This window comes from Malus domestica, chromosome 11, assembly GCF_042453785.1.
Source record: "Malus domestica chromosome 11, GDT2T_hap1".
NCBI lineage: Eukaryota > Viridiplantae > Streptophyta > Magnoliopsida > Rosales > Rosaceae > Malus > Malus domestica.
In genome coordinates this window covers 11,111,264-11,128,978 of record NC_091671.1, presented here as the reverse complement: position 1 = coordinate 11,128,978, position 17,715 = coordinate 11,111,264, and the positions used below count along the sequence as shown (strand labels likewise).

The window sequence follows — 17,715 nt, the reverse complement described above, 5'->3', positions numbered from 1 at the left end:
AGTTTAGAGTTATGAGGTCAAACTAACAATTAAGTGAATGAAAACTAAAAAAGATAGATACACTAGTAAAAAAAACACTTTGGGTGACGCAGGTCCTTCGTCGCGCAAAGTCAAAAAACGTCGCGCAAAACTTTGCCTAACGCACCTAGGTGGCGCGCAAACCGTCGCGGCAAGGCAGTGACAGAAGGCTTTGCACGACGCATGTAACCCTTCGTCGCGCAAATAATCTTTCGCGACGTAGACTGCGTCTCCCAAAGTAGCGTCGCTTGACTTTGCGCGATGTAGCCTGCGTCGCGTAAAGTGGATTTTCGGTTTTTGGTCTTTTTTTTTTTTTTTTGAAGAAATGGTCAAAAATATTATTTTCTTAACTTTTTTTAATAATATTGTAATTAAAATTCTAAACAATAATTAATGCACCAAAGAAAAATATTTAATTATAATATATATATATATATATATATATATATATATATGGAAATGTATTGTATATGTCTGAATGAAAAAGAAAAAAACTACAAGTAATCTTCTTGGTGAAATGGCTACTAGGTATCAGTAGGGTGAAGTGGCTCGAAAGTCGAAGGTGTAGCAAGATTAGGCATTGGTAGCGAGATTTGGAGGCCAGTCATCTGTATGGCTCGTACAAGGTCTCTCATGTGGCCAACATAGGCCTGCAGCTGCTCGCCCTGGACCTGAAGCTGACCCTGTAGGGTTGTTACTTGCTCCTTCAATGAATCGACCTCTGCGGTGTTCGATCTGGAAGAAGAGGCACTAGTCTCACGAACTCGTGCTTTCCCCATGCCCCAAACAACCTTGCTGTGACGACGACCGAGGTTCTAATCCAGGACATCAGTCAGGATCTGAAAACTTGCATCCTCGGGTACCGGGACGTCCTCAATCGGGGTCTCAGGGGGAAGCTGCGATGTTGCTTCTTGGATAACAGCAGTGCGCTTTTCCACCATAAGAGCATGTAATAATAAAGAAAAAACATATATATAAATAATATTTGAACGATTCATGCATACATATAAGAATAATAACAATTACATTTACTTACATGAAGATGCTTAGTGTTCGCATCTCCAGGTCGAACGTAAACGTCCTCGAACATGTCGATCTCTGGGAACTTAGAACCCTCCTGAAGAAAAAAAAACATTAAGAAAATTTTATTAATCAATAATAATAAATAAATTGTATAAAATTTCTAAATTAGTATACTTTTACCTGACGTCGTACCTCAAGCCTATACGAAAAGGGCTTCAAACCGAAATGGTGAAGAAGTGTCTTTGACTCCCGAGCTATCTTGCCAGCAACATATTTCTTCTGTTAAACACACAATATACATGTTAGTGCGACTATTTGAAATAAATTAATAAAAAAAGCTTAAAAAATAACTAAAACAATAAGAAATTATTATTAAAATATTATTTACATACCACAAATTTTGGACCGTAAAATGTTTGCAGAGCCACTCCCAATCCTCTGCCCCGTCCTTCAACTCACTTGGGCAACCACTTAGGCAAGCAATCTCCGGAGTATCCCATAGCTTAAAATGCATGTGAAGATAGTTCTTCCAATGTTTGTACCGGGTTACTAAGGTCTCATCTAAGTAGGCCTTGACCTTGGGGGATATATCATCAAGATAAAAAATGACCTACGAATATGAAAAACAATAAAATAATAGTAAGAAATTTAATAATATTAAGATAATATATTTTGGTTTTTATTATTTGTAAACAAAACTAAAAAAATGATATTGAATCCGAATTTGTTTATTTAGACGAAGAAAATAATGCAAGAATCGGAAATATAATTTATGAACCCAATGACATTCATGAACAAGCAACTCAGACATGGCATAAAGTACAAGATTATAATAAACAAGAATCGATAAGATTAGCTTATGAATTTGAAAAAGAAACAGAAGAGTTAATTTCAAAAATTGATGAAATAGATCAAAATGAATTAAATAACCAGATAAAAGAGTTAGATGATTGAATTTCATTACCAGATTCGAAACATACCTAAGTAATCCAGTAAGTCAAAATGAATATACAGAACATCAAGAAGAACAATATTTTTATGAAGAACCAAGTAGTTAAAGGCTAAAAATTAATATACTAACAGACAACTTCATTATAAAGGCTAAAAATTAATATACTAACCGACAACTTGTCTCGCACCAAATCCTTCGTCCTATAGGGAATTTCTGCCCACTTCTCCCACTACATAGGACAATTTTGTTTAATAACAACACCACATCTACTAACGACGATGCTATGCTGTGGTGCTGTAGCAGCTCCACGATGTACCAGGTCATACTAAATCTTGATCTTGGAGCCAGTCAGACGTACACTCTGTGCTAGCTTCAGCATTCGACTAGGCCCCCTAATTTTTTTTAGCTGGCCAAAAATACTTAAATGGTGAAAACCCTAAGCTTAAATTTGCACAGAAAATTCGACATAACTTCCCCTAATATTATAGCATTTCCCAAAACCTTAAAATATTAAAATAACAGTAATTCACAACCCACAACACATTTTCACAATCCAGCAAATTTTCAGCATCATAAAAATAATAATTTTAAAATGAAAAAAAAAATACAACGTAGTGATCGAGAATTAGAAAAAAAACTACCTGGCTGGGAGGCCTCACCCTCAACTCTGGATGCTGAGGAAGTGTGATCAGAAGGGTCCGGCTCGCGGCGGCGCCGGTGAGGCCTCCGTGCACTGAGCGGGTGAACGGACACTAATGACGTCGATGAGACAGGCACCTGGGACGCCGTAGGAGTAGCCTCAATAAAGGGAGTAGGCTCCCCATTCAATGGAGCACTCACGCATGGAGCAGTAGATGCTGATAATGTGGGAGGTGCATTGGTCACACCCCGACGACGAGTGATCAAATGCGACATCTATAAACTTTTTGAACCATAAAATTATAACATTAGAAACTAATCAATTAGCAGCCAAAGTAATAAGTAGGTTACCAACATTTTTAATTTCAAAACAAGTACGGACAATGTATATTTAAATTGAGCAAGTAACAAATTATATGCAACAATCTTATGAACAACCTTGTGTATATGTGTGTGGATCAACAATTAGATACACAAAATAAATGTGACTGTTGTATGGCTGATATTATTCATTTGCAATTTGCCACTATCTGGTGATTCACTCATTGTCAGCTACTGTCCAGAGATATCACTAGCATGCACCAATTTTTACTTGTCCTAGAGTTGACACTTCATTTTATTTCAAGGAATAAGGTGATACAAAAAGAGGATTACGACAAAGAAGAAACAATATCTTCGCCAATATGAAGAATCAGAACGAAAAGCTAAAGCACATAAGTTATGACATTAATCAACAGAAAAAGGTGAAATTTAAGTCATTTTTCGGTACGAGGGATGAAGACTCAAATTCAAGTCTTATTTTCGGTAATCTAGTTATGTAGTTAAGAACTTTGATGTCAAGCAAAGTAGGAAACCCATTAATCCATTTAAAAAGCAAAACTGAAATTACTAATATGGTTAAACTAATAAAACTATTATAAAAATTAAAACAAAATGAGAAATGGAAATTCCAAATTGCAGTGGCAAACATTTTGCAATCCATCATCCAGCCAACTAATCTTCCAATATTTGCATATACATACATATATACACACACACATATATATGCTTGGAATATGTATTTAATTATTGCAGAGAAGCAAAACAAAGAAACGAGAAAATTAAAGGGAAAAGGAAAAGCGGAGAAGAGAAAGAGAACTGAGACTCAAAGAGTAAATCACCCACGAGTTCTGACTTCCTATGTATGGTATATTCCAAGGTCCTAACTTGTACATCCAAGGTCCTAACTTGTACATCAAAGAGTAAATTACAAGTCTTCTCTCCCCTTTTAACTTGTACATCCAAGGTCCTAAATATATCTAGTAAAGGCATGTGCTTCACCTAATATCTTCTATAAACAAACAGGGGAAATTGCACAAAGGCTTTGACTTTTGGTGAAGGTCAGATTCATTTCAAAAATGCTCAAATTATGCTCTACATACTCAGATCAATCTTGGTAATAACTCATAAAAACTGTCAAACATAAATAAGTCATCGACAAAATTGCAAAAACTTCACCAAGAACACCTCCATGTTCATACACAAAACACACATACAAATAAAAAAAATTGCAAAAACTTCACACAATCAACTCGAATCACATCACAAAAAAAAATCGATTTGACAAAAACCCAACATGCAATTTGAGCCTAAACCCTAAATAACAAAAACCCATCGAAAATCAGAAACCCTCACCTTGAATTTGGGACTTGATTCGCGTCGGTTTCGAGATTTGCGTCACTGCCCGTCGTTTAGAATGAGAGGGAGAGAGACAACCGACAGAGTAGTGGTGGTGGTTGGATTCGAGATTGTGAAGAGGAAAGCTTGCGAACGAGAGGGAGAGAGATATGTACGGAAAAGAGAGGAGAGATGAGCAAGAGGGTTATACGGGAAAGAGGGAAAGAGAGGAGAGATGAGCAAGAGGGTTATACGGGAAAGAAGGAAAGACGGAAAGAGGGCAAGAGGGAAGAGAGAGGTCTATTAATTATACGGGAAAGAGGGAAAGACCGAAAGAGGCCAAACTTAGGAAAAATTGAAACAAAGCGCCTTTTTTTCACTGCATTGGAGCGCCAAAATTATCATATCTTGCGCGACGTTGGTATACAATTTGACGTCGCGCAAAGTGCTTTTGCGCGACGACCATGTTAAGGCGCAAGGTATTTTTTTTTCAATTATTATAAAAATTACTGAAAATATGACTTTACTTCTTTCAAATTCAAATTTTTTTTACATAAACCCCAAAATAATATATTTTTCTAATAAAAACCCACAATTTTTTTTTTTACATATATATATCATTCAATTTCTTAAGTGTTAAAAGTATTACATAAATAAATTAAAATCTACTTAGTAAATATATATATCATTGAACTTGATGAGAAACGCATTGTACGAAATCCACTAGTAAATATATATCTAATTAGTTAATATATATATATATATATATATATATATATATATAATTATATTATATAATTATTATAGTTTTTAGGGGTATAAAATTGTTAAATTAATATACATAATTATTATAGTTTATTCATACTTTTATTAAGTATAACATAAGATTTTGTAATATCCACTAGTGTAAATATTTTAAATTGAAGATCAAATTCATTATTTGTATTCATATAGGGTCAATGAGTGTAGCTATAGAAAATCATCAAAATTGGAGTTAAAATAACCGTTAAATCGTGATTTTTCGTTTTCTAAGCGTTGAAAAGTTTTGTCTGGTTACTTGATCTCTGAATGTTTGTTTTTTGCAATTTTTGGCGTATGCGATCTCAAAGTATATACAAATATGTTTGACGGTTGGATTGTTGAAACTAGTTTCGTAGAATGCGTGTATCTCATCAAAACAATAGATTCAGTAACACTTAAAAGTTTATTCATACTTTCATTAAGTATAACATAAGATTTTTTTGGTATCCACTAATGTAAATATTTTAAATTGAAGATCGAATTCAATCATTGTATTCATATAGGGTCAAGGAGTGTAGCTGCAAAAAATCATCTAAAATCGGAGTTAAAATGACCGTTAAATCATGATTTTTCTTTTTATAACCGTAAAAAAGTTTTGTCCCGTTACTTGATCTCTGAATGTTTGTTTTTTGCAATTTTTGGCGTATGCGATCTCGAAGTATATACAAACATGTTTGACGGTTGGATCATTGAAACTAGTTTTGTAGAATGAGTATCCCATCAAAACAATAGATTCACTAATACTTAAGAATTTATTCATACTTTCATTAAGTATAACATAAGATTTTATGGTATCCACTAGTGTAAATATTTTAAATTGAAGATCGAATTCATTCATTGTATTCATATAGGGTCAAGGAGTGTAGCTGCAAAAAATCATCAAAATCAGAGTAAAAATGACCGTTAAATCATGATTTTTCTTTTTATAACCGTCGAAAAGTTTTGTCCCGTTACTTGATCTTTGAATGTTTGTTTTTTGCAATTTTTGGTGTATGCGATCTCGAAGTATATACAAACATGTTTGATGGTTGGATCATTGAAACTAGTTTCGTAGAATGAGTATCCCATCAAAACAATAGATTCACTAATACTTAAGAATTTATTCATACTTTCATTAAGTATAACATAAGATTTTGTGGTATCCACTAGTGTAAATATTTTAAATTGAAGATCGAATTTGCCAAGCTAAAATGGAGGAGAAATAGAGAGTAATATTTCTTCCTATAAAAATAGGTTTTATCTAACCGTTCTGTTTCTTGTTTTTTTTTTTTTAATTTATTTTATTATGGAAAAAAAAGGCCAGCTATTCATTTTGCCACGACAATCCACATTTTTCATGTGTAAAAAAAACTCACATATGCATTTCAGCCTCCCCATAGCCCCATCATGTGATTCACCAGCGCCATAATCGAAAAAGAGGTTTTATCCAACCATTCTATTGGATAATAGAGTTCTACATCAAGAAATATAAAAATAATATATAATTTATATGTGAGAGTTCCAGTTCTAATATCACCAAGGCTTTTATGATAAAACGTCACGCCTAAAAATTTTCTCAACTTCAGCATACTTTCTCTTATGGCAACTCTCAATTACACGATTCTCATTGTAACACATACCTAACATCTTTGTCATTATAGTGAAAATATCAACTCTTGGACAATGAGAACAAAGCCTAGTGAAAATAACTTTAATTTCCACAACAACAAATACTTATAAATTATAAAAACTTTTTTATAAATTACATAAACTTTCTACTCTCTATAATAAAACCCATAACTCTTTTGCCCCTTTTTCACCTCTTTAAAACCTGACTTTTTTTTTTCTTAAAAAAGACAAATTTTGTTGCGATTCACATCCCGGTCCAGGCCCCCACCACATCCCGGGCTCGACTTTGCCGTAGCACGATATTGTCCGTTTTGGGCCCCGGCCACGCCCTCACAGTTTTGTTTATGGGAACTCACACGAGAACTTTTCAGTGGGTCACCCATCTTAGGAATGCTCTCGCGCGAACTCGCTTAACTTCGGAGTTCTGATAGAACCCGAAACCAGTGAGCTCCCAAAAGACCTTGTGCTAGGTAGATATGAGATTATACATATAAGACTTATAGGATCCACTCCCCTGGACGATGTGGGATGTTACAATCCATCCCCATTAGGGGCCCGACGTCCTCATCGGCACACTTCCGGTCAGGGATTGGCTTTGCTACCAAATTGTCATCCTCGTCCAGGCCCTCACCGCATCTCGGACTCGACTTCGCCGTAGCACGATATTGTCCGCTTTGGGCCCCGGCCACGCCCTCACAGTTTTGTTTCTGGGAACTCACACGAGAACTTCCCAGTGTGTCACCCATCCTATGAATGCTCTCGAGCGAACTCACTTAACTTCGGAGTTCCAATGAAACCCGAAACCAGTGAGCTCACAAAAGGTTTTGTGCTAGGTAGAGATGAGAATATACATATAAGGCTTATGTGATCCACTCCCTTGGACGATGTGGGATGTTACAATTGTGACAGCCCGTCCCGAAATGTTTTTCTCAGAGATGTGAAAAGATGAAATTGCCCTTAACGTTTGGTGGTGGTGTGTAAGTATTAGGCTAAGAATATTAGCTAATAGAAATTTCTCCTAAGTTTGAGGACCTAATGGGAAGTAAGCTTTGGTTTGTTGTGATTGGTAACCCAAACTAGGACCACACACACACACACACACTCTTTCTCTCTCCTCCCTCACGGATTTTTCTGAAAATCCGTACAATTGTACGGACGAACTTTGGAACCCACCATACATGCACGGATCGACGTCAAGAAGGGGATTTTAAACTTGTAGGAAGCTTAAAGACGTTCTTACAAAGCTCAGAGAAGAAAAACCAAGCAAATTAGACATCGGGAGACCTAGTTTCGACGAGTTGCAATTTGGCAGAATTATTGAGGAATTTTCTGGCGTGATTCCGTAATTTTTGGAGCTTGAAATTGGTGAGACTTATCCCGAGGACAAGCGCAATCAAGGGTGACTCGGGGGCTACGACCCTTCAACATACCAGTGAGTGGGCTTTTGGTTTTCAATATATAATTATATACTTGATATTTTCCCAGAAAATATGTTTAAATAAAAGTATGCTTTGAAATGCCATACATATAAATTTATATTCATCATGAATTAGTATATGATTCATAATATGAATTGGTGTTGTGGACGCTCAGGTAAGTACCAGGTGAGTTATGTTTTGTTATATGAGATATTGATAATGTGAGACGTGATTGAGAGCTCATAAACATACACCCTGGGTGATTGTGATTTAGCCAGAGATATGGTACAAGTCTGTTTATGATGTCACCTCCCACACCCTATGCACACATTAGATCCAATTTAGATGCACAGTCTTATTGTACATACCATTATAGGTGGTTCCGACTCGTAGGTGACTAGCAATTTATTGCACGGCTATAATAAGAACGTAGTAATGAGCATAATTATATTACACCCAGTCCTGTCGTACAGACCATTACAGTGGTTCCGACTCATGTGCAGTGTAGTGCCGTATAGGTCACTTGCGGTGACTCCAGCTAGATTGACTAATGAGCTATGAATTTAGCCATACAGACTTCTGTAGGGGTTTCGGCTAATATGTTATTTTTCCATGAATATATTTTCACCTGAGTTACTTATTCTGTTTTATATTTTGCCATGGCATACTTATGAATATGGATATGTGAAGCATGATTTGAATATATATATATATATATATATATATATATATATATATATATATATTATTCTATTTCTGGGAAAATTATACATGTTTTACGATGAAATGGTTTTGAAAAGCTTTATTTTTGTCCACTCACACTTTTTGTTTTGTGACCCTCCAGGTTTTAGATAAGCTTGCTCGTAAGTGGCTCACGAGGATTAGTGGAGGTTCTGACAAACTATCACAAATGTAGGGCATCTTTGGGTGTTGTTTAATTAATACTTGTCTTCTGGACTGAACTTAAGCTACTTATGCTCTGATTGTGTATTCACACATATTCTAGTACTTGTCTTAACTAGTACTCTTATGAGTTAGTTTTCATTTATTTGTACTCTCTATTATCATTATTGCTTCTGCACTATGCATATGGCTACGTCACCCTCACATGACTGCCAGCATGTCTCGATCTCGATCGAGGTGTGTCAGATCTCACTTTGCAATTAAACATTTTCCAAACTGGTATAAATACACCCAAGTCAAACTTCGCATTTTATAAAATATTTAGGGGTATAATAGATATAATGGATAAAAATCATGGACTCTTGATTGCCCCCAAGTGTTGGAATTCAATTTCCACCTCCCACCACGAAATCCAATTCCTCCCTTTGAGGAGTTGAATTCCATTTTTCATGTAGGCTGTGCATAGTCTTGATTTTTCTATATCTTAATACACATGAATAATCCATACTCAAAGTCAGACTCCTTATTTTTATTCCAATTACAAGTGCATAATAGCATCCTCAATAAGGGCTTTACCCTCTATGAGGCTATTACATTTCAAGCCTTAGTGAGAAATTTCATCCTTAATGAGCCGAAAAATGGGGCTAGATCCACCACTGAGGCTAGCAACTTATTTTCCTAGGTAGCATAAAATGAACCAGGATCCTCTCCTGAGCAGTTCTCTAGGGATCCTAGGGATCCCGAAATCTTGTCCGTTCATTTTATATCGTGCGGTCAGTTTTTGTTAGATACTATTTATATTTGAATTTTAAAATTTAAATTTTAAATAATTTCTGACCGCACGATATACGATAAACAGACATGATTGCGGGATCCTTAGGATCCCTAGGGAACTGTTCAGGAGAGGATCTTGGTTCGCATAAAATTGGACAACATCTAGCACTAAAAAATAGTGGGTCCCACCAAAAAGTAGCAACCCATATGAGCAACATTTCATCACTCTCCTTTTATTCTTTTTTTTAAAATTCTTTTTCCTTCTATATTTTTCTTGCATTTTGGCAAATTAATGATTGTTTTAAAATCCATAAGAATTAAAATTTCAAATTAATTTAACGTTCAAAGGCATTGGTGGGTGAAATTTTCAAATAAATTTGTTTCAAAATTGTCTGATACTAATTTACCAACTGGTGCTAGGTAAATTGTTGTGTTATACGTTAAAATCAAATTATTTTAGATGGCGAAATGGGAGTTTGTATCTTTTAACATATGAGATTGAGATAAGAAAATATAATCCAATAAACGGTTCATAAGTAATGAAATCTAACTTTGTCACAATTTGAGAATGATTCATAACAAAAAATTTAAGATAGCACGTTCAAAAGTCAACTTAAGTAAAACTAACACACACAAAAAAAAAATTCATCGCACAATCAAACTACTACGTAAATAAATAAATTTAGCCCCACATAAAAATCAAAAGAAATAGCCCCTCATGAGAGATTCTTTATAAAACCTCAAAGATTTCTCAAAACTTTCAGCAACTACGTTGACCAAATTGAAAAAAAAAATTAAAAGAATAGTCACCAAATGTATTTTGGCGCCTATACATGGTGACCAAAATTTTGCATCCGTCATTAAGTTGGTTCATAAAAGAAATGGAAAATGAATAAACAATTATACAATCATTCGCTTTTTTTTTTTTTCTTCATAAAAATGATGAGGACATCGCATTTCACTTTTTTTTTGGAGTAAAAAAGACTCACATAATCATGTAAGTTTCATCTGATTATCATCGTGTAATTCAGTAACATAAAAAATCAAATCCAGAATATATTATGTTAAATATGAATTTGAAATTCATCATTAACCACTAAAGCACTTTGTTGTGGTTATACAGTCCTTAGCTTCAACCAACTAAAACTTTTTCACGTTTTTTAAACCAAGCTTTCTATCTCTTCAGCTTCTCACTGAATTTGTTTCCCCATTTATCAGACCTACTACATGAATGCACATGCAAGTAATATAAACTTCGATACAATTATACAAATTCCTATTTGTCGCTATACTCGTATTATGTAAGTTATTTTCCGTTTTAACGAAATTTTTTTTATGTGCCTGTGACAGACCGTGGAAACAATTGCGTACTAAAAATGTGAGACACAGAGTGATTAGACATATAATTTTGTTTTTTATAATGCCAAACTGTTCATAGAGGTTTGAAAAACACAAGAGACGGATAATATATCCAACTTCGGACGTAAAGGTCGAATCAAATCCAGTTTTATGATCCTTTTCCCATGAAACGACAAATATGTCCTCCTCTGTTTTCTCTGGCACTGCGTTTTTTAACTTTTACATCTCTCCCTCTCTCTCTCTCTCTCTCCCTCTCTCCTCCGCTCCTCTATCGTACTCGCACTCAAAAACACAGTCCACGCTCTCCACTCTTCAAAACTCTCCCAACACACAAAGCACAAAAATATCCAATTTAGAGAGAGAAAGCCTCGAAAATTGCAACAGCAAAATTAGAAGAAGAAGAAGAAGAAAGTGAACAGTTTTCATACTCTTCGGTACTACCTGCCTCTCTGCATTGTCAAAATATACATCATTATCTCCCACAAGCTGACCAAGTAAGTGTGATTTTTCATTTTTTTGGGTAGTTTTTTTGTGAACTCTCTCATTTAATCTGCTTTCATTCAGTCATTTGTGTGATGTGAAAATGTGGGCAGATAGATAAAAGCCCCATTTTTTTGTGCATTTTCAGCAGTTGGTTTTCTAATGTTTAATGGGTTTTCCGTTTCAAAAATGGGTTTCTGTTTCTTTTTCTTTTCCCACATTTTCTAGGCAACCAAACACGGTTTGTTCTTGTTGTTCATCCTCATAGTTTACTGGTTTTTTATTTTTGTTTTAAATTTATGTTTGTAGAGTCTCAAGCGTAATGATGCTTCTTTTTAACTTCTTTTCGGATGAAATTTGAGCATAAAAAGAAGCTCCTCTGCTGTGTGATACATCACAATCCAGCAGCTTCTCTTTTTCTGCTCAAGTGCTTCAACATTTGCAGGCTTTTCTTTGTCTTTTTCCGGCTTCAAAAAAGCAGAATCGAATCTCAAAAAGTTGTTCTGTACAATCAAGTTCTCAACTTTTGCTTTTCCTCTTCAGTTTTATTTGGCTGCATTACTTGCTTTTCCTGCAGATTCTGATTCCATATTTTTATTTTATAGTCGTTGAGTTTATGTTGTCTTTAGATCTGTTTGTTTCTCGGGAAAAAATGGTACACTTCCGAGAAAATGGTGTTTTCCTAAAAAATCAAGACACAACCTTTGAGAAAAGAAACCTATTTTTTTGTTCATCAACTTCAAATTAGTCCCCCCATTTCACGGCAGAACTGGAGGTGGCCACCCTTCTTTTTCTTTCTCTCGAACCCGAAACTACCCTTGTACGAAACAAAGTTAACAAATGCTCATTGTGAGAATTAGGGGTATTTCTGTAATCATGATTGGCTAGCTGTGCTTACAATGATGGATCATGAGCACATGCGGGACTTGTTGCAAGAATTTTTTATAATACGAGCGATGCTACCACCATAAGCTACACTAAGGAAATAAAAGAGGGTTTGGACCCCAGACTTCGTAGTGGGTTGAAAACGATCTGCCACTCGCAAGCGATATTACTACATTAAGCTACACGCTAAAGAGAGGAAGAGGGTTTGAACCCGAGAGTACGTAGTGGGTTGAAGGCAATCCACCACTTGCAACTCGGTACCAAGCTTTAATTGGTTTTCGAGATGCTATTTTTGTTTTCTTTTTTTGGGTTGGATAAAATGGTTGGTACGGATGTACAGTTGGCACATCTTAGCCATAATGTCTTTCTGTGTGAACGATAAGAAGCACATGTCCCTCATGAAACCACTTTATTTCTTTGAACATTTGAAACATTGGATTCCCTCGTCCCGGTCTTGTGATCTTGCTTCAACTTTTTCAGGTCTTGGTGGGTCGAGGGCATTCAAGTAGCGAAGCGCAACTTTTGCAGGTAGAAAAGGCAGTTGCATTATGCAGACCCCCAAAGCAAGGTGACTTTCGCTTGCCCTTTTACGTGATTGGCTTCTTGTTCTCCTCTAAATAAGCTTGTTCGTGTGGTTGCTTGTTCAAATGCATCGTTGGTTTGTTTTTTCTGGGGCAAGAGGTAATGTTGTTCTGTAATGTTGCATATTTATCTGTATTGCTGTGTATAATCTAATGAGATTAGTAGTACTAGTGTTCAGCGATGCTGCAAAACCGATGTCATAGCAGCTTCTCTTTTTTTGTTCAAATAAACTCAAAAGTCCTTACATCTGGTTTAGGGGTTTGTCCTATTTCTGTGATCATACTTGTAGTCGCATCATGTGTTTCTTTTCAGTTTACTAATCTATTTGTGACGTTTCCACCGCTGAAAATAGTGGACCAGTTCTGTGGTAAGGTCCTTGGTAATCATATCTGTCTATCTGCATCATCGTAAAGATTTGGCAACTTGTTGTATCCTTCCTTTGAGGGAATTCTGAGGCTTCTTGACAGCTATACTGCAGCATTCAGGACCCACTGGAGCTATCGAAGGACCATAAGGGGCTCCTCTTGGACCAATTAAGCGACTTTAGTTGCATAAACTCCTCCGGCATTAGATTAAGGATTTATTTGTTGTGAAATTTGTTTATATGTTCTCTTTGATTTTTCGTTCAACGTGGGAAAATAATATTATCATTACTTGCTATCAATATCATTATTTAAAACATCTTACCTAATGAAGGAAATTCATGTCACCATGTTGCATTTGGCAAACTCAAAATTAGACTTTCCTGGTAACCAATAAATCTCATCACAAAATTTTTGTAATTTTCCGCATCATTCTCTGTGGTCATTGCAGGAAAAGTTTTCTTCACTGTTCAAAGAAGTGTTGCAACAAAGTGTATGTGGTTTTCTTGGTCTTGGTTTGTGCGAATTGTTCCATGTTATGGGGGATTATTACTTAAGGATGTTGGCATTTGACGATTTCAATAATTAGGATTCTCAAACTTTGAGTAATTTTTTTAATGGAGAGATAGAATGTAAGTTTTGATGTAATTCAAACTGGATACAATATAGAATTAAAACGTTGAAGCCAAAAAAAAGGGAGTTATAACTATAGTATGTTCGTTGACAGAAACTCCGGTCTGTTTCTATAGGTTCTGAAGCTGAGGATTCCTGTTGCCATTTTGATTCCTAGAAGCTTGTGATTGTTATTATTTCACTGATTTTTTAAATTTTTATCAGAAGTGGCTCCTCTGAAGTGCCTCGAAGGGGCTCTCCTCCTCGAAAGGTCTCCTCTCGAGCTGTTCGCCAACTCAGGCCAACTGCATTGGAGACTACTGATTCCGCATCTACTTCAAGTCAAGCTAAAAGAACACCTAAAGAAAGAAGCCCAAAAGTCACTGAGCGGCGGTCACCCAGAAGTCCATTGTTTGAGGTACTTTTGAACAAACTCCATGAGTCCTGCTCTTTCACAATCTATAGAATGCTGTAACCACTGGAGTGTACAGTTTGTATAGTCTAAACCCTGGGTGGAATATTTTTTTTCCATCTTAAAGTTATCTGACACAATTCAACACATTAACATGAACTCGTCTTAATCTTTCCCAAAAATTACCTTCAATTGGGTACTTTTTACTGTTAGTGGTGGGATTAGCAAGTAAAAATGCTTGGATTGCATGCACTGCCCGTCTTTCTTGAGATAATTTGCAAGAAAAATTCTAAAACTTCATCTCTGTTCTTGACGCAGAAGAAGGGCCCAAGTAGAATATCTGAATTGGAATCTCAGATTTCTCAGCTCCAAGAGGATCTGAAGAAAGCAAAGAACCAGCTGCAATCATCTGAATCATGCAAGAAGCAAGCTCAGCAAGATGCTGAGGACTCCAAGAAGCAAGTACTGGCCTTGTCTTCGAAGCTCGAAGAATCCCAGCTGGTGCTTCCTGAGCTTTCTATTTCTGAGGAAGCTCGTGTTATCAAGCTTCACAAGATTTCACAAGAAAGAGATCAAGCGTGGCAGTCCGAGCTTGAGGCTGTGCAGAAGCAGCACTCAGCTGACTCAGCTGCCTTGGCATCTGCCGTTGATGAGATTGAGAGGCTGAAGGCGCAGCTTGAAGCAGTAGCTGCATCTGAGGCTGATCAAACGAAGCATGCAGAATTAACAAATGCCGAGCTTCAAAGCTTGAAAGAAAACTTGGCAGAAACACTTTCTCTTGTGGAAAACATGAAAACACAATTAAAGGACTGCAAGGCATCCGAAGCTCAAGCACAAGCAATGGTTAGTGAAACCCTACTGCAGCTGGAGACCGCGAGAACAACAATGGAGGCGCTCAGATTAGATGACATGAAATCGACAGAAGCTTACAAGTGCATTTCTTCAGAGTTAGATCAATCGAGGGCGCGTGTAAATTTACTAGAAGAACTCGTTAGCAAACTCAAGGCTGACCTGATTAATGCAAGCAGCAACGTTTCACAAAATCAGGCTGGTGACAATGACCTTCAGCAAAAATTTGGAGAAAAGCAAGAGACTATGGAGTCAAACCAAACTGAGGCAGAACTCCATGACTTGAAGTCTGAAGTGGCACGTCTAAGATCTACTCTTCAAACTGCTGAGACCAAATACCACGAAGAAAAAATTCAGAGCACCATGCAGCTAAGAAGTGCTCATGAACTGGATACGTTATTAACGAAAACCAAAGCTGAAGTAGAAGAGTTGAAGGCCCACCTGATGGACAAGGAAACTGAATTACAAGGCATTACAGAGGAGAACGAGGGGCTCAATTCGAAGCTTGATAAAAGCCTTTCATGCCAGAGAGAGTATGAACTGGAAAAGGAATTGAAAGAACTAAAAGGGCATGTTACGGATTTAAAGGCTCATTTGATGGACAAGGAAACGGAACTGCAGAGTATTTCAGAAGAGAATGAAACACTCAGGTTGGAAATCAACAAAAGCCAAAGTAAAGTTAAGAATGAGGTAGAGGCGGAAGTAGAGGCTGCAAGGTGTGCAGAACGAGAGGCTCTCGTGAAGCTTGGCATTGTGATGGAGGAGGCAGACAAGAGCAGCAAGAAGGTAGCAAGAGTGGCGGAACAGCTGGAGGCAGCACAGGCAGCCAATGCAGAAATGGAGGGTGAACTTAGAAGGTTAAAGGTGCAGTCTGACCAGTGGAGGAAGGCAGCTGAGGCAGCTGCAACCATGCTTTCACCAGGAAATAACGGCAAGCTGATGGAGAGAACTGGGTCATTGGACAGCAGCTATAATCATGTCACCGGGAAGTTTGGCTCGCCTGACTCTGAAGATATGGATGATGATTTACTGAAGAAGAAAAATGGAAACGTGCTAAAGAAGATTGGGGTCTTTTGGAAGAAGCCGCATAAATAGAAAATGCAGCCGGGCAGGTTGATAAATCGATACATCCATCAATTATTTGTGTCTTCCATGTTTGCAAGTATTGTTCTTGCTCATATTTTCTAACTAGCTTTCTAGTTTTCGGGGCATGGCTGCCCCGGTTTGTTTAAAAGTCGGCAATCTACTTAGCTTCTATTACCGGTGTAGTGGCTGCAATGCAGAAATATTTTGGTTCATTGTGATGAAGTTTGCTGTTTCATTCGAATATTGATCTTTGCTGCCATGAGTGATGGAAGGTATATGTATGTATTGGTCGGGACAAGATTCACTGTTATGCGAGACAATATTGATTAGTAAAGTATCTAGGTTAGTTGTGCTGATATTTACCATCATTGTTTAGCTTCTATTTGCTTAGTTCCTCTGTGAATTGTTGAACAGCAATTTCCTATTTAAGGTCGGTTGTATGAATTCTAGAATGCTACTGCACTTAGTTTTACGTCAAGTATTCCATGTCTTTTGTTTGGAATTATTCTCCCAAGCAAAATGTGACATTTTGAAAAGGAGATTACAGTTCCTTTTCATTTGGAAGTGCGAAGTCTTAAGTTCGAATCTAGTTGAATAGTGAGTTTGATACTAATTTATTCTTTCTATCCTTAGTGTAAAGATATCGTTATAATATCAATTTATTTTCCCACCTGTTAGGTAGGAGATGATTATTCACATGTTTTAAAGTATAAATTATTATTTACAAAATTTTGAAATGCACAATTCTGAAAACTTTTGGAATGAAATAAGATGTCTCGTTTGGGATAGAGGATTGGAATGAAATAGATAACTTCTAAATTTAAGGTAGATATTGAAGGAACATGAAGAAAAAATTTCCTTTCTAATCTTTCTATTTTGGGAAAATATTAGAATGTATAAGTTTTCTTCTTGAGTAATCTATCTCCTACCTTTAAGTTGGTCACAATTTTTCATTTTTTATCTTCAATATATCTTGAAAATAGTGTGCTCGCCATTCCAATTCAATCATTTATACCAAACGAGGCCAAAAGATAACCATTTAGTATGAAAAAATTATGAATTGTAGCTAGAACTCCTTGATTCTAGAGACATTTTTATGTGTTCTGGAAATATTGTCATGTACTATAATATTGATGGGCGACATAATTGATATATTTCACTTTTAATTTATATTTATAAAAAAACAAATACATACGGCTCTGTGCAATAATAATATCACGTGACAGTATCCTCGTTGCTAGAAACTCTCTTAAATCATGTATTCACCACGTGAAAAACGCCTGTTAAACAAGTAAT

At 36.3% G+C, this 17,715-nt stretch overlaps 1 protein-coding gene and 1 long non-coding RNA gene across 10 annotated transcripts; one reads left to right on the top strand and one right to left on the bottom strand.

The window, feature by feature from the left end:
• Nucleotides 1-469: 469 nt before the first annotated feature.
• On the bottom strand, nucleotides 470-4,484 carry LOC114819830 (uncharacterized). 4 transcript variants are annotated; one of them, XR_011572660.1, is made up of 7 exons: nucleotides 4,307-4,484; nucleotides 2,635-2,915; nucleotides 2,163-2,222; nucleotides 1,434-1,651; nucleotides 1,222-1,320; nucleotides 1,055-1,135; nucleotides 470-947 (listed from the first exon to the last, which is right to left on the bottom strand). It is a non-coding gene; the product is annotated as an uncharacterized lncRNA (long non-coding RNA). The 4 variants fall into 4 exon arrangements; XR_003767134.2 differs by having other exon boundaries at nucleotides 2,163-2,915; XR_011572661.1 differs by lacking the exon at nucleotides 2,163-2,222.
• Nucleotides 4,485-11,137: 6,653 nt separating this feature from the next.
• Nucleotides 11,138-16,777, top strand: LOC103447839 (interactor of constitutive active ROPs 3). 6 transcript variants are annotated; one of them, XM_029088477.2, is made up of 4 exons: nucleotides 11,138-11,645; nucleotides 12,997-13,084; nucleotides 14,298-14,490; nucleotides 14,803-16,777. In XM_029088477.2, exons 2-4 carry the CDS (start codon nucleotides 13,065-13,067, stop codon nucleotides 16,426-16,428), a joined length of 1,839 nt encoding a protein of 612 aa, XP_028944310.1. In that variant the 5' UTR covers nucleotides 11,138-11,645; nucleotides 12,997-13,064; the 3' UTR covers nucleotides 16,429-16,777. The 6 variants fall into 6 exon arrangements, with proteins under 6 accessions (XP_028944310.1, XP_028944313.1, XP_028944314.1 ...); XM_029088480.2 differs by having other exon boundaries at nucleotides 11,405-11,645; nucleotides 14,301-14,490; XM_029088481.2 differs by lacking the exon at nucleotides 11,138-11,645 and adding an exon at nucleotides 11,779-12,773 and having other exon boundaries at nucleotides 14,301-14,490.
• Nucleotides 16,778-17,715: the final 938 nt, after the last annotated feature.